This window comes from Onychostruthus taczanowskii, unplaced genomic scaffold (genome assembly GCF_017590055.1).
Source record: "Onychostruthus taczanowskii isolate IOZ18803 unplaced genomic scaffold, ASM1759005v1 scaffold32, whole genome shotgun sequence".
Lineage (NCBI taxonomy): Eukaryota > Metazoa > Chordata > Aves > Passeriformes > Passeridae > Onychostruthus > Onychostruthus taczanowskii.
In genome coordinates, this window is record NW_024500572.1 from 7,269,827 (window position 1) to 7,286,658 (window position 16,832).

Consider the following 16,832-nt stretch of genomic DNA (forward strand, 5'->3'; position numbering starts at 1 on the left):
TGGTCAACAACTTCCATGGAAGGGCAGGGCTCTGGTTCAGGGCTGGCTGAGCATCTCCTCTTGCCCTGTTGTGGCTCCAGGGGGAAAAAATGCTTCAGGTTTAGTTAAGGTTGGTTTATACCTACCAACCTACATCTCTTTCTTTCAAGACTTGATGTCTTAAAATATTTAATACATCACTTCCTGCAATTTTATGGAAAAAGCAGAAAGAAGGATCAGATCCTAGAATAAGAAGTATGGGAAGGCTTTCCTTCTTCCCAGGTATTTTATAGAGGTTCACAGCCTTGTTCAAATAGTGAATGTTAAGAACTAGGTACTTCCAGTTTACTAGGAAGAGATGGACGTGAGAACCGTGTTGAACCATGCTGTTTAGTCCCAATTTTTGTTGCAGAATGTGGTGGATGCAAGGCATAGCACACCTGGCATTCATTTTGGTAATGAGTGATTTATCCAGGCAATCTGCTAATGAATGTAGGACAGGTTTGTGGGCAGGTGAATGGCTTTAAAAAATGAGGCCAGTTGCACTTTTTAGCTCCAAGCCTCACCGCACCTGTGTAAGGTGCAAAAGGGAGGAGACGGTAATAGAAGATCATTATTCTCTGGTGTTGGTGCATTAGGGATGCCATCAGTCTCGAAGCGAAGTGCAAAAAGTCAGCAAGGGAGGTTTCCTTTCTTGTAGAGCGCCCTGTAATTCCAGAGGCAGCTGCGCTCTCCGGGCAGGCGCTGTGGGAAGGGCTCTGTGCCGCCGGAGCCGGCAGGTTACAGCTCTGAGAGACGCTGGGAACAGGCGGCTTCCCTCTTTGTCTCTGTAATCCATCAGGAGAGATCCGGGGGGGGGCGGGCCGGGAAGCGGGGGAACCCCCGGGGCTCCGGGCGCGCAGTCCCCGGCAGCCGGAGGGACCGCGCGGCGGCGCCGGGCACGGCCGGGGCTGCTCGGGCACGGCCGGGGCTGCTCCGCCGCTCTCCCGCTGCCCGGCCCTGCCCCTCTCCCCGCTCCCCGGCGCGCCGGGCGTGGCCCGCTCCGGCTGCGGCTGCCCGTCAGTGCCGCCCCCCGCACGGAGCCTCCCGGCGCCGGGCAGCGGCGGCACAGCCATGTGAGAGCGGCGCGGACGCGTCCCCTGCCGGAGCCGCGGCGGTGCCGGTCCTGCCGGCGGAGCGGGGCTCTTCCCTGGATGGGCTCAGTCCGTAGGGAGGCTGCGGAGGGGCTCTGGGGCGCCGAGGGTGCCGGTCCGGGTACAAAAGGAGCGAGCTTCGCCGGGGGAGGAGGCTGCGGAGGCTGTCAGAGCGGCAGGCTGGGTCCGCGGAGGGGCTGCGGGCAGCCGGAGGTGTTCCGTGCTGGGCACAGCGGGACCTGCACCTCGCATAAATGCCTGCGGAACTCAAACAGGTTAGTGCGAAACTTGTGTCCTTCCCCTCGGGCTCTGCGGCCGCGTGTGCGGGTCCTGGTGGCGTGGAGAAAGCTGTCAGCGCTGGAAGGGGTTGTTTACTTGTGTTTTCGTTTTTAGCTGAGAACTAAGAGCAAAAGCTGAGCTGCTCTTTCTAGCAGAGCGTTCGAGAGAGAATCTGCTTTTGTCTCTGTTGTGTTAACTGGTGAAACACCCAAAAAAGCAAGCCATTGTGTTCTTTGACCTTCTCGTCCTGCTCAATAAATCCAGGGAGCTCTTTGACATGAACAGCTAGAAATAGTGCTTTTAAAAGAGAAAGCTTTGCTATTGTGCTTTTGTTCAGTGTTTGCTTTTCCCATACTGTGTTCCCTAGCTTTCTCTTTGATTTTGTTGCTGGACATACCAGAGAAATAACGGTGGTTTTTCACTCTAAATGTTATCTTAAACATAAAGTTCTTCTTGGCTGTCGTCTTAGTAGTTATAATGGACTTACAGCTTAGTGCAAAAATATTTCAAATATTATTCTTTACTTTCAAGTGTCATTGGGTATTCCAGGGCAAAGCTGTTGCAGACTAGATTTAAATGAATAGAGATCATATAGATTCCTATAATTCATAGGTGCTTTTCGTGGGTAACCTCCTTTTCCTACCTTGTATGCCTCAGGAAACCTGATAAATTCAGGTGGTGGCAGGGTAGAGCTGCTTCTCCAACTAGGATGAGGTTGTGCCTTTTTCTTAATCCTCTTTTTTCTCCTCTGCCTTTGTAATTTAAAACAGAGTACTGTAGAATAAGAGAATGCCACAGTAATGCATCACTGATAATACATCCCTGAATTTGTTTGGGCTCATTGCACTGGGGTTGTTAGAGTTTCTCTGGCTTGGTTTAATACCCTGTGTTTTACCCACCCATCTCAGTAACAGAAGGCTGAATCATTTCATGATGCAAATAGGATGCTGATTCCCTCGAGGGGAAAGTAGCCCTTTCAGCTGGGTCCTCCAGTGAGCATTTCTTTGTCTGTAGGATTCCCTGGAATCACGGTCCTGCCTGCTCGAGGTGGCTGAATGCTGGTTTGTTTGGCTACTTGTTTGTGTGTCATGCTTCCTGTGGGCGTCTTTGGAAGGGTTTGATTTGTCTGTGGTGCTGTTCATGTTGTCTGACCCACAGCTACTGTACCTGTCAAATTATGTGCACTGGATTGTTGAGTTTTAGATAGATTGATCTAGTTAGCAGCTCCAAGAGATTTTGGTTTTGTCTGTGTTTTTGTAATACATAAAGGAAAAAGCTGGAGGTAAGGAGCAGAATGCTAGCAGCAAAAAAAAAGGTGTATTTCATGTCTTTTGACCCGTGCAGTACAGCTGTGTTCGTGTCTTCTGGGTTTTCAGTGTTGATAGGCGGAAAAGCTTGAGTGAGACTGGAAGGTTGTAGTTAATCACCTTAGGTCATGCTTTTCAGTTAGCTTGTAAATTCTTCTTCCATATCAAAACAAAAAAAGTCACGGTTTTAATTTTCACACTGTCTGTCATAGCTGAGGATTAGACAGAGATGTGGTATTTTATCTCTTCTGTTGGAGTAATGGTTCTGGATTCATTCTGAGGTCTCTTCACAGAATTAACTGTTCAATCTGGTAGCACAGCAGTTTATTAGAGAATGCTTTGCTTAATGAAAGGTGGTAGTTTTAAGCCATGAGTTGTCAGAAAAATCTACTGTGCAGTTACAGGGCCTCTAGAAAGTAATTCTTCAGCTGTAATGATCACAATTAAGTAAAACTAAACCAAATGAATAAATGACTTTGAGGTGGATGGCAAGTCTATACAATCCATCCATATAAAGATAGGAGAGATACTACAATGGACTTCTGCCACATTAAGTGAAGGCCTGTTGTATTTAGATAAGGACAGCTGTGAAATAGTAATTAAAAAGAATTAAGAACAACTTCTAATCATGCTTTTGCTGGGAATAGTTTCCTGAAGTTCTGGGCCACAAAAGCAGCATTGTACCTGAGAGCACTGGTAGAGGAACCAAATGCTGAAAACCAGAAATGGGGCCATAATGTTGGGGGTGGGTGTTAACCTTCTCGAGTCTTCCCTTGGCCATTCCCCTTCCTGCTCATGAGGGAGAAAGGCTGTTGAAGTTTGTGCTGAGTATCTGCAGTGGCCTTGAAAGTAAAGAGTTTATGAAACTGAGAAGGATCTTGAAGTCTGGAACTCTTAAAATATATGTTCATGCAGTATCACATACAGCTTTGATCTGGATCTGAAACCTAAAGTGCTGGCTTGCCTCAGGGCCATGAATTGTGAAGGGGAAAGGAGTCACTTAAAGTGACTTTTGCCAAAAGCTCTTCAGTTCTCTGTTACTCTTGCTTAAGAAAATACTTTATTAGCATTCTGGATTCAGGCACTGACCTCAGTAAAGCTGGCCTTCCTCAGCACTTTGTTCCTGAAGCATTTCACTAGAGGATGATACTGATGTGAGGGAGTATGAAATTGTAGATCTGGCAAGATGAAAAAGCAGTTAATGCATTAGTGACATCCCTGCTGTGAGTCCGTACCAGTGATGGAAAGCTTGTGGAAGAAATGTTCATGGAGGTGCAGCATAAACAGAATCATCATCAAGCAATTGGTCAAGTCATATTAGAAAAACCTAATAAGAAGGGAGTGTGAGGTTTGGCATGGATATCTGTAGGGATTCACCCATGGGTTCTCACATATGACAGGCCTGAAACAGGTCTCATATGCTCTACTGCCTTGGAGTGAAGAGGTGTAGCAGTCTGCAATATTGAGTCCTCCTTGCTCCCCCAAGCATTCCCTTTGGCAGCAGGTGTGACCTCTGTGGCAGAGCTGGGCAAAGGGAGTGTGGTTTGGGACTCTCTGGGGTGTTGAACCATGTACAGGAGCAACTGAATGGCTCTGCCACAGGGGCAGTAATTCTCTAGAGGATGGTGGCTTTTTGAACTCTTTGGGCAGTTAATGCCCAATTCAGGTGTGGAACATCACCTCAGATGCCAGTGTGCCTTGACCTCTCTACACACACACACACAGCTGAGTCCTTCAGCATAACCAGGAAGCCTTGGAGCGGCAGGAGGACACCTGTGTAAGATGTGGAAATGGAAGTGTTCTGTTTCTGAAAATGCCTCAGTAGGAACTGTGTTTCTTTAACAGTGCTGTTGGAGGTGTGAGGCCTATAATGTCCATTTTGTGTGAGTGCACAGCTTTGTAACAGCATGGATGTAACAAGCAAAGCATTCCAGCAATTGCACTTCCCAAGGCTGTGCTACTTAACCACCTGTCCCCAAGGTCTGGAGCTGTTGTACATGGAGCATCAGGCTCGCTGCAATTTTTGCTTAAGTTACATTGCAGTTACTAAAAATAAAAACATAAAAATATGTTTTGGTGGTTTTGGTTGGTGTAGTGTGGTTTTGTTTTTTTTTTTTTTTTTAACAAATTCTAAAAACAAACAGATGTGTGCACTCAAGGTCTTTCTAAATGTAGAAATACTGATTAAGGAAGATAAAACGGAGAAAAAAGCATGTTAAATAATCACATTTGAAACTGGATGGACTGGATGTTTATAACAAGGCTGCTCACAAACGTTGAATTGCAAACACTTTTTTCCCAGGAGTTCATTCCTGCCACTAAATTAAGGTTTGATTCAGTAGGAGTAGGATTAAGGCCACTGGTGAAGTTCTGTCCTTGCATTTGAGTGTTAAAATAACAAGGCATTTCACTGAATATAAGGATTTTAGCATATTCTTAGCATGTCTTTACCTGTTCCTGCCTCTGTTCCTCAGTTGCTCTAAATTATTTCATCTGTGCTACCAAAATTCTGTAGCTGTAATGCAGAGAAACTTCTAAAAAGGTCCTGCTTCAGACTGCACCACTGCCTCTTGTCCTTTGTGGAAGTATTTGTCGATATTGCGGTGTGAGATGGGAGGTTCAGCCATAGGGTTCAGAAAATCCTGTTCTTTGCTGCTGCTGGCTGTTGGGTTTGCCAAAATGTGCCACAAGGTAATGCACTCATGTTTGGGAACCGTTCTGGGGACAGAACCAGTGAACTGATGCAGCTGAAAAACTGAAGCAAACCTTAAAGCTCCATGAAAAGAGGAACGGCCTCCTGAACCAGGCTGTTTGTGGCCCTTGGAAGGGTTGTACCTTCCTCCTGGGCCTGAAACAGGGAGGAGAAGTGGCTCTGTATGAAGTTCTTGGAAGAAAGAAAAGGGCAGGACATGACCAGGAGCATGGCTCTGCTGGTGAAACAAGATGACAGTGCAGTACAAAACCTCAGTGCCTTGGCCTGGGAGCTCTGCATATATTTGGTTTGCTCAGATCTTCCCAAGGACAGACCAGAGCAAAAACAAGACTGTATTTTTCAGGTGTTTTTAAAACCACTGTTGTTTCAGTAGCACGTGAGCAGTGAAACACAGGATTTTGCTAGCAGGTTTTCTTTGGTTTCGTTTTTCCAGTGGAGGTTTGAAGAGTAAATAGAGTCCCTGAAATAAATCCTGAGACTAGAGAGAGTGTTTCTCTCTCATATTTCAAATTCTTGGATAAAAGGGAAGCTGAAATTCAAACATTGATAGTTTTAAATGTCACTATGTCCTTTGTGTCTTCTGTCTCTCATTAAGTTGCAGCCAGGCTTTGGGACCTTGTTTTAATTTGCCTTTATACCTAAGAATGAGCAACTCTGACTATACCTGAGAGAAGCCAGATGAGCAACACTTGCTTTCTTAGGGCAGCATAATCTTTTGTGTCTAAGATTCTGCCACCCACCAGTCAGTGAACAGAATCCTTTCTGTTGCATTAAGGGGTGAAAACTCCATGAGCTCGGTGCTCCCTCTACACTGCAGTAATGTGAAAATCCATGACTTCCAGTGGTGTTCTCTGCCTCTTTGATGAGTCAGGCCCACACCTGCTTACAGCAGGAGATTGACATACCAGAGTTTTCCCTTTTATCCAATCCTACACATATGTCCTTAGCATCACAACTCCTCAGTGTTCAAAAAAGAATTGTTTTAACTAAACTTGGAAGTATTTTTGAGCTTTGGAATTTCTGCCTCTACCAGCTAAATCACTTGGTGCAGTTCTGAACTTTCATTTTCAGTAAAACTTTCTCAGCGAGAGTATTGTAGTGTTCAGAGAGTTGTTCCTGAAAGTCTGTAATGAAACCAGAGTCGGGGCTTATTTTTGTACTGTAGAGACTGTATTTTTGTGTGTGTTTATATATATGTGTGTGGGTATAAAAATACATATGTGGAGATGAGAGGATGATTTAATTTAAGTAGCATTACTCTGGATGTGTGTAGTGTAAGACTGATCAGAAGAATCATCTAGAATGTTCAGAAGTCCTTTCAGAGTACAAGCTTGTAATTGATTAAGGAGCTGATGAAAGAGATACAGCACCATTTGTTTATGGATGGCAGAGCCCTGAGATCTAAACAGATCCTGTGTTGTGACCAGGATTATTCCACTGTTTGAATTGTAAACTTTTGGAAATTATTTTAGTAAGTTTTGCATCTGAAGATAATTTGCATCCCTCTCTTTTGATATGATTCTCAGGTGAATTTGCTGTTAAGGGAATAAAGACCCTTTTGGCTGCTGGCCATGGCAGTGAGTGGGCCTTGGCTGCTTGGGTGTGTGATACTTTACAAAGACACAAATCAGTGTCTGTACCAGAGTTACGCAGAGATGAGAGCTCCAGATTTGAATAAGATAAAGTCACTTGTTTAAGGAGTTCAATACAGGCCTTTGAAAGTATGTTAATTCCAAGCAGCTCTGGAGAAGGGATTGATAGAGAAACTGGTATGAAAGATTATATATGGGGCTTTACACAGTACTGCCCTGTAGTAATGTGAAACATTTGTTTTGGAGGGACAAAATTACTTATTTACAGAGCAAATTATGTGGGTGGCTAGATTTCTCCATCAGCACCTCCCTGAATCCTTGTTAATCACTGATAAACCAAACTAATTCTTGATATTGAAATGGTATCTGGAACTTTTTATGGCACCCAGTGTCTCTTATATTGGCATAAATTCTGTTGAACAGCTGCTCTGGTTCTGCATCAGGTCATGCTGATGTTCTCCCAGGCACCTTCCTAGTGTGACCTTCTTGCCTTACTGTGGCATCCAGAGTGGCCATTCCTAAGTCATGGAAATGTAGGAACTGGAGGTGTGCATAGTGCCTTGGTTTACTTGTGCCTTGAAGCTCTCAGTGCTATGATGGGGGCTTCAGAAGGGCTTGCATCCTTTGTGTGCTGTTCCAGATGGACCCACTGGCTGATGTGCAAACAGAGGGGAAGCAAAGTTCTGGTTTCCTCTCCAGGAGGGGGGACAGTGGCAGGGTGCCTCCTGCTTGTGGTTGGGTGAAGTTAACCACACTGTTTTCTGGATGAAATTTCAGTCAAGTGGTCATGGAGAAAGCCTGTCCTTGCCTTCTAGCACTGCCAGGCAAGTCAGTGGACACTTTTAAATGTTTGGCAGCTTTCTGAGGTGTTCTGGTTGTGGTTTAATTCACTTCTGCAGGGTGATTGTGTCCCAGCACTAAGAGTGTCAGAACCTGATCCTGCAGCTCCTGTCTCTGTTTTTCAGTAATATTTTTTTCACCCATGTGCTTTAATAATCTTATTATACTTTCCTGTTTTTCATTCTCCTCTTTGACCAGCAGGAGTAGTCTGTATTTCTGACTATAGTATGTTTACAAGAATTACAAAAAAAATGTATTCCTCTCATTAGCCTGTGTAATGTGAGTACGTGTGTGCTAGATGAGGAACAGGTCTCATTTGTCCTTAGCAATTTCATGTCATTTGGGCAATTCTTTCAGCTAAGACATGTTATTTTATTACTTGAGGTTAGAATGCATCTTGGTCATGGTGACACATTTATCTTATATTTTATGATGCAGTCTTATCACATCTCATTTCTTTTTTCTTTCCTGTTCAGCTTTTCATCTTTCAGTGACAGCCATGACACTGGGTAGTGGCACAGTAATACCAGGGCTGTGTATTAGTGCCCACTGTTGGCAGTTTTTAAGGATAGTACTTTGTTTCTAAGGTAAAATATTCATTTTAGCAGGTTGTTTCTGGAGGGGAGAGCCATTTGTAATTACATCAAAACCAGCAGCCATCAGTCATTTTAGATGGAGGAGATGGCAAAAAAGACTTACTTGGATAATGTTCAGGAAATATGAAGCAAACAGAAAGTGACACTGCACCCACCCTTCTTGCACTGCAAGGAGTGCAAAGAAGCACTAATTGATTTTTTTATGTACTGGTGATGGACCTTCATATTTACAGTTGTAGCTTTTATATTTTAACATACAGAAATTATCTTCCATCAGCTGTATGAAAAAATAAAGTGAGAGGGAGAACATTTTTCAGTTCATTGCTGAAAAAGTTGTGACCCTTCTTAATATGTTGGATTTAAAAATTTATTTTTCCCTGCCATGTCTTCAAGGGCCAAATCTTCAGAGAAAACTGCTACTATATAGGTAACCAGGATTGAGGGACGGACTTTCAGACCTTTAAGCTAGTATGCACCAGCTGCAGATATGATTAGAGATCAATTAAAAGGTGCTGTGTCAATCTGCTGAATAATTTGGAAAACCTGACTGCTGGTTTTGATGTGTAAATAGGAACTGAAGCATCTGCCTGCAGTTTCTCTAAATCTAGTGTGGCACACTGTTAATCCTGTAAGTTTTTCTTCTTCTTGGTCTTTGAGACTCCAGTCAGAATCATCTTTGTTTCATTTACATGGGATCAATTTTATTTTTCTTTTTCCCACAAAGCTGACACTTCAAAATTTCAGCTTAACAGTGCCAGCGCAAACTTTACAGTACTCAGATAAAATTTAATTTTCTTCCTTCACTGCCTCCACCAAGAAGCATAGCAGATAATGTGTAACACCCGTGCCTAGCTTGGCTGAGTTCCAGAGCCCTTCCAGAAAAAGAGACACTGGTAAAATCAGCATCTGCCATGTAAATCGAGATAGTAAAGGAAGAGTCATGTCCACAGCAGCTGAAGTGCTGTGTATGCTTGCAGAAAGACCATGCAAATGTGTGGGTGTATTTCATGAATTGTTGCTCTTTGGATTTTTTTGTTCCAAGAAACTTGGCTGAGGTACATTGTGTGGATACTGTTTTGGCAACTAGAATTGCAAAAATATTTACAAAGTCTGTTGGGTTCTTACCCCATGCTCTTATCCCTCCTTCCTGTATTTAAAATTCCCTTAAGTGTTTTGTTTTTGTCTTCCAAAAATTCATCGTTTTCCTTTAAAGGGACAAGGAGAATTGGTGTTCTCCTGATCGTAAATTACAGATAAATGTTTTTGAAAAACGCCTTTTAAGTTTAAGTTAATGTTGTGTTGAAACACAACACTTAAATGACTCTTTTTTTCCTAATATTTCCTGTAGATTTTTGAATTGTAAAAATTTGTGAAACGTGCTTCCCTCTTAAAATGGCACTCATGTTCTCCTGAGGTCAAACGTTGTGATGGCTTTGTTGAGCACGTCATGAGATACCCTAGATGGATGCCCTCTGTTTGGGGTTCTGCTGTGTTGTATTTCCGTAGCGGTGGTGGGAGTGCAGCCCTGGCTGCCTGAGGATTCCCTGGGCTCCTGGTGCCATCCCAGCTGAGCACGGGCTGCTCACCAGGCTGGGAGGCAGCTCTGGGACACGCGGTGTGTGGGGCAGGCAGTGTGAGGTGATGAAGGTGACTTCTCCATTGGACAAATAAAACTCAAATATTGGCCTTGGCAACTCTTGAGGTCCATTTTCTCAGAAGTGTTGCCTGGTTGAGCATTGCACTTCAGCCTGGGGTTACACTGCTGCTTCTCGGTTTTTTGGCTTGTTCCTGAATTTCTCTACTCAGTTCTGATAGTGCCCAAAGCCATTTAGAGCTGGTGTTCTGCAGCACTCGTATCTCGTTGGCTCTGGAGAAGCATAGTCCAGATTTTGGCTACAGGTAGGTCCAAGACTCTATACAATTATATCTTTGGATTTAGGTGAGAATTGAAGGAAGAGTGTCATGAACAGATCAGTTCCATTGGAAATGAAAGAGTTAAGAATGGAAATCTGATTGCACAGCTGAAACCTCAATAGGAACTTGTGGTCTCTTGAGAGAAAATGCCATTCAGCGCCGTTGCACAGAGTTATTTCATTCTTAATTTTAATTGACATGTCCCAGAATGCAGCCTTCTCTGACGAATCCGGGCTGCACAGAGGCGTTGTGAGTCTCAGTCTCTGTGTGGGCGATTGCTGTGTTTCAAATTCAGGTCATCATTAATTTCCCTTTGATAGCAGCATCCTTTCTGCCTACCTTATTCATTCAATAGGTTGATGAAATTTGAATGAATCTTCCCCTAAGTAAGGTGTTGGTCACCTCCTAGGATTTCAATGTAATAATCTTGCCCTGCTCTTTTTATCTTTTATGACAGTTTTAGCTGCTTGCCTTGTTAACAGGGATATCCTGTGCAACTTCAGTAACAGGAAAGTAATTATTTTATTGTTGTATAAACTGGAGTGCGTAGGTGTTTCAACTTTTTTTGGTGGGAGGGGGGAAAACCTCAAGCAAAAAGTTGTTCTGGTGTAACATCAATTTTTCATAAGTCTTCTGGGTTTAATTCAGATGCAGTTAGTTATAAACCCAGCAAGAATAGGGGAACTATGCAGCTCCACCCTGTAGTAGTTGTGAGGAATAGAGGTATCTGCCTTAAGTATTTCTTTAATATTTTATATCTTCAGTATTGGTTGCATTTTTTAAATAAAATGTATGATTGACCAGTATTGGGATTATCCCAGAATTTACAGAACTTTCTTACAGCTTTGTTCTCTGCTTTGTATCCAATAGGCAGCAGTTTAAAGAAAACTTTGCAAAGAACCTAAATGCACACAGTAGCCACAAATGCAGTGGAAAACTTGTGCTAGAGAACATCACCTTGTGATTTAATTTGTTCTTAACCTGTAGGTGTGAGATGAGGACAACTGCAGGTACACCTGGAGCACTGAAGGTTTCATTGGGGTGTAGACTTGACTACCACTCCAGCTTATGGATAAGTGTCAGTGTTACAGGTCTAAATGCCTTAAAAATACAAATTTCCAGGGTAAAATTTGTTTCTAGTTACATTCTGTATGTTATTATTAATCTTCTTTGTCTTCTCAGCTTTTTAAGCTGGTACAGTGTTTTGCTGGCACACAATGTGTAGTAGCTGTGTAAAGAGAGTCTTCATTATCTTGGAAATTTTGCATAACATCAGCTCCTTCGTGGAAACCGTGCAGTGTTTGATGGTGGTCATGGTGATGATCAAGCTTACTGCATCTGTAAAAGAATGTTTGTTTACAAAGGGTCACTGTCAGCTTAAAGACATTAATTAAAGTCTTCTCAAGGGTTTGGATTTGAACCCACTGTTCACCTTTTCCAGAAAAATTGATCAGTGGTAATGAAGGTAGACTAAGGGAGGACAAAGGGCATTATATGATACATTCTTAATTGTTTATATTTTCCCTCTGAGCATAAACAGGATCTGCTGTGTTTCAACATAGGAAAATGGTTTTGTATTTTTACTGTTTACCAAGTTTGAAGTAAACTACTCTGAGTTACCTTCCTAGAAAGCCTGAGCATTGCTCCTGTGTAGAATTCCTCACTTGACACAAATTAACAGGAGGCAGTTGTTTAGCTGTTTCCTGGTAAAATTTGAATGCCCCTAGATAAAAGGAGACAGAGCTCCCTGAATTTGATGGGTGGGTCAGCTGTGGTGTGCAGGCAGTGCAATACTCCAAGTGGTGCTGGAGCTGAGTGTGCAGTTCATGGCCCCTTGTCCTGCTTCAGTCTGTCTCCAGGCTGACAGGAAGTTCATGAACCCGTAGCCTGTAACCTCCATCACACTTTTTCCCCAAATTTTGGTCTGTGACACCATACCTGGAATATTTCCTGCGTGCAGGCCTTCCCCTCCTCTCTGGTTGGTAAGCAGGTGAATTTTACTGCTGGTGTGCTGCGTAAGGTCTTGTAAAACTTGCTTTTGCCTGATGTCAGTCTGTTTATTGTAAAGCAAGGCATGCAAATAATTATCATCTCTAATTGGGTGTTTCTTAGGAGAAATTATCACTGCTGGCTTAATTTTCCTGGAGTTTCTCTTGTCTGGGGTTTGGAGCAGGAAGGGAGCCTACACAGGCTTTGTCCATGGGTGGTTTCAGGAATAGGTGCTGTGCTCAGATGAAGTGTGTGATTCAGAAGAGAAATGAAGTTTAATCCTGTTACCTGGTCTCCTTCTGGTATTCTAATTTTTGAAAAAAAACGCTTGATTTTTAAGCAGGTGAGTTAAAAATATTGTAATTTAATGTGCTTATACTCTAGTACAGCTGCCTGCCTGCCTTAGCTGGGCTGGGGGCTTTATTGATAATTAAACCATGGATTTGTTTGGGTTTGACCAGCCTCAACACAGGAACAGCCTGTTGAAGTTGTTGACTGGAGGTAAGTAGGAGAGCTTTGTTCTCAGCAGAACCTTAGTCTTGTTGTTTCCTCAATAATCTAGAGGTTCCAGAACCTCTAGGTGTGTACATGTCTGTTCCTACGCTGGAATGTGCATAATATTACAAATATCCTTTGTAATATTTTACAGGGACTCTACCATGCAAATCTGGAATGTGTCCCTGTGTATATTGCTTGTTTTTTCTTTCTTAAACCTTTTTTTGCTTCCCTACCCACAAATGCCTGTATGCTAGAGGTTTGGAGGAAAAACCCCAAAGCCCCATGTTGTTTAGTGCATAGCCTGTTGTTCAGTCAAAGTGCATATTATCAATGGTCACATGCTTTGCTTAAATATTTTATAAGATCATTGCGCTTTATTGCTAACCTTGCCTTCTTTCTATTGTCTGATTGTGTGTTTCCACTTAGACCTGGTTAGTAATCTAGACAGGCTTGAAATCTCTAAGCTTTTAGCAGATATTTGATTTCAGAAATGCTTTGTTCTAAAAGTTCCTCTTTGTTGTGCTCAAATGACAGAGCTTTGAGTAGTAAGGGTTTTTTTCCTTCTTGTCTTCTGATTGCAGCTAAGAGATTACTTCAGCATTGTACAAAGATCTCCTGCCCCCTCATGCCTCCAACATGAGACAAAAGCCATGCAGGTGCACACCAGAGGATTGGATTAAACATGAAGGCAGGTTTCAGGTGCAGGTTGAAGGAGTCCTGTCACAGCTGGGTGAGGAGTGTCCTGTGGCAGGGGGGGTCTCCTCTGTGTCCCCTGGCGAGGCCTGGCTCTGTGTGCAGGGGAGCTCTGTGCCCTCCTCTGAGGTAGCCTGCCTCTCTTGCTTCGTTCCTTGGCTTTTGGAACACTGCCCCTTCTAGGAGAATGCCACAGGGTAGAAGAATAGAGAAATGCTGAAAAGAAAATAATAGGAGCTGTTGGAAGTAACCTTCTCCTGGCTCTGGGTGGAGAAAGGTCTGTGTGGTTTCTGCCTGATCTGAGTGCAGCAGCTGCATTGCTCTGCCCTGGTGGTATTTCTGCTCTGGTACCAGCAAGGCAGTGCTTGATCTCTGCTTCCCACTTCCCTCCCCGAGGCTCCACTCATGTATTAGAGAAGTTTACAGGAGTTTTGTCTCTAAATTGACAGAAATATGTCTGGACTGTCTGCAGCTTCAGTAGACATTAAGGCTCCTGAGTTGGGCTCCACAGTGGCTGATGTGGTGAGCAATAATGGTGACCCCTGTTTTTTGGGGGGAGAGATGAGTTTCATTCTTATTTGGGCAGGAACTACTTGTTATTATGTTCGGGTCATTTACCCTGAGGGCAAGTGAAAGCAACTTGTTACTTGCGTTCAAGCTCCAGAGTTTACTGTCTGGTGACATCAATTTCTGCATTCTCCCCATCCAGGCAGATTTAGTGGAATGGACTTCTTACTCTTTGCTTACAAAGTTCTTTTAGGGTCATTATTTCTGAAGGTGATTAAATTTACAGGAAACACATTCAGCTTCTTGCAGTGTGTGCGTCAAGAAAATTTGAGTACATAATTAAACTGAGGAACTGGAAATTAATTGGGAGGGAAATTGTTGCTTTAAAGATGTGCTAAATAATTACCATTTTTCTATTTTTAGCTGGCTGTTGAAGTAACATAAGATGTAAAGAAGATAAATATCTATAGCCCAGTACTCCTCATTTTGGAGGGACAATAATTCAAATAGCTAAATATTTATTTCTTTAGCTCACTGAATTTTGTAATTGCAGAAAGATGGCAGCTGCCAGAAAGGTTTGGGAGCTACTCAATGCCTCACCTGTAATATACTTTTGAAAATTTGAGCTTCCTTAAAAGTTTTCCAGACCTACAAAGCATCCGCAAGCGTATTCAAATACTTCATAACAGGGGGAGTGGAGGCTCTGCTGTTCCTTGCATTATGTGATATCTTTAGACTCCACAAGGCCTTGTAGGTGCCTTAAATGCTGCAAACTGTCAGACTAGATCCAAGCTCTGGGTTATCTTTGGGGTTTCTTGCTTTAGGGGACAGTGAGTTGCTACCAAACAGAAGAAGGAGGCTGTTAAATGGAGAGTGTTGATGGCACAGCAAGTTATGTTTGCTGGTGCTGAGTTGAACTTTTGGCCATCTGGTGATGATGGTGGCACTCTTGAAGTCAGCCTTATTGAAGTCTAATTGAAATGTGATGAGTGAAGATCGTGTGCAGTGTATCAGTTGCATTTTTGTGGCTGGCAATAACAAGGATCAATTTAGTGAGAAGCACATTAGAGCATACTATGGCTGCTGATTTAGCATCTAAGTGAGGACCATTTGTCTCATGAAGTGGCTGTGAATGTCAGCATATAATAATATGGGGTGATGTGTCAGTACTATGGAGACAGTCTGTCAGAGATTACATTCTAGACAACAGTGATGTAAAGGTTAAACAAGCACAGAGTATGACAGAAAGCAGGTACCTGTTAGAGTATTAGGAATATATTGCAGGTATAAAGAACATACATGAGAACATGCCTCTCTCTTACCCCTAGTGGGGACCATGTGATTAAAGGTGCCTGCTTGAAGGGGGTTGATTTGCCAGACTGGAACCTCAGGAACCTGTTCTTAAAATAAGTTGTGTCGCATAGGTAGAGAGTGGAGAGGCTTTTACAATGATGACTGATGAAGAGCTGGATTTTAAGGAGCATTTTAAAAAGGAGATTGTGAAGGGTATGTTCCCGTGCTTTGACTTGTTGAAGCAATTCCTTTAGCAGCGTCATGGGAGACTGAAGGTGAGCAGAGACAGCTTTGCCAGGCCACCCAATCCAGCTGGACAGTGGGGAGATGAGACAGACTGAGCAGGCTTTAGCACATCCCCTAGAGATAACTTTGAACTTTTGCTCCTTCCCTTAAAGGAATGAATTCTGGAGGGATTGTCAACACTTTGTTACTGAGATAAAGGTAAACAGGTCACAGTTCCTGGATACTGCACTCTGTGCTGAGGAAATCAGGGGTTGTAACTTCAGGGTTATCTGCGGGAGAATATCAGTGCTTCTGGCATTTTGAGGGGTGTAGCTTTTAGCCCATGCCTGAAAATACAGCAGGATGCTTTAAACTGTATGGAACAGATATTGTATTTCGTATCACTTAAGATTATGGCCTGTTAATTATTTGGACAGGTGTGTTTTGGATGGGGTAGATATCCAGAAGACAAACTCTTCCAAAGTTCCAGACTAATTTTTATATCTATTTGCCTGTCTGATGAGCAGAAGGAAATTCATGGTCTCTGTGCCACAGTTAGAAAGCAGTGCTGAGTGAAGTCTGTTTATTTAGCCCCAAGTAAAGCTGATCATTACTATGCATGAGTTTATGGCCACTGCAGATTTGAATGTGGGGGAGGCAATTCAGAAAGGCTTTGAGGTTTGTTTTTCCCTGTTGGCTTGCTTTAGGTGGGGAGTGTCTGGAGAGGAATTGGAATGCAGATTTATAATTTCAAAAACAGTAGGTATATTTTGGAGGAAGAGAATCGCCAAGTGGCTGAGGTTGGAAGGGACCTCTGGAGCTCATCTGGTCCAACCTCCTGCTCAGGAAGGGCCACTTTCAGGTGGCTTTTGGATGTCTCCAAAGACTCTGTAGTTCCCCAGGGCAATCTCTGCCAGTGGTCAGTCAACCTCACAGTGTCTGGTGTTGAGATAAAACCTTCTGTGTTTGAGTTTGTGCCCAGAGCCTCTTGTCCTTACCCTGAACACCCCTGACTCCATTCTCCCTGCACCATTCTGTCAAGTATTTCTTTACACTGATGAGACCCCACACAATTTTTCTCCTTTCAGGCTGGCATATGTCCTGATAAATATTTTTAAACAATCACCAAGCATGCCAAAATGTTGAAAAATTGAAGGGAGAAACAAGTAAATTAAAACATCATGAGGTTCTGAGCTCAGGTGATGCCGGTGAAACCAGTCATCTGCTTTAGTAGGGTGGAAGTTGATTTCATGACACAAAGAGGAACCAGAATA

At 43.2% G+C, this 16,832-nt stretch overlaps 1 protein-coding gene across 1 annotated transcript in view; it reads left to right on the forward strand.

Moving 5' to 3' along the window:
* Positions 1 to 1,053: 1,053 nt before the first annotated feature.
* ARVCF (ARVCF delta catenin family member) overlaps positions 1,054 to 16,832 on the forward strand; it is a 137,732-nt gene continuing 121,953 nt past the window's right edge. The window contains exon 1 of the mRNA XM_041410211.1: positions 1,054 to 1,387. Coding sequence (XP_041266145.1) covers positions 1,367 to 1,387 — 21 coding nt within the window. The 5' untranslated portion in view covers positions 1,054 to 1,366. The remainder of the gene's footprint in view (positions 1,388 to 16,832) is intronic.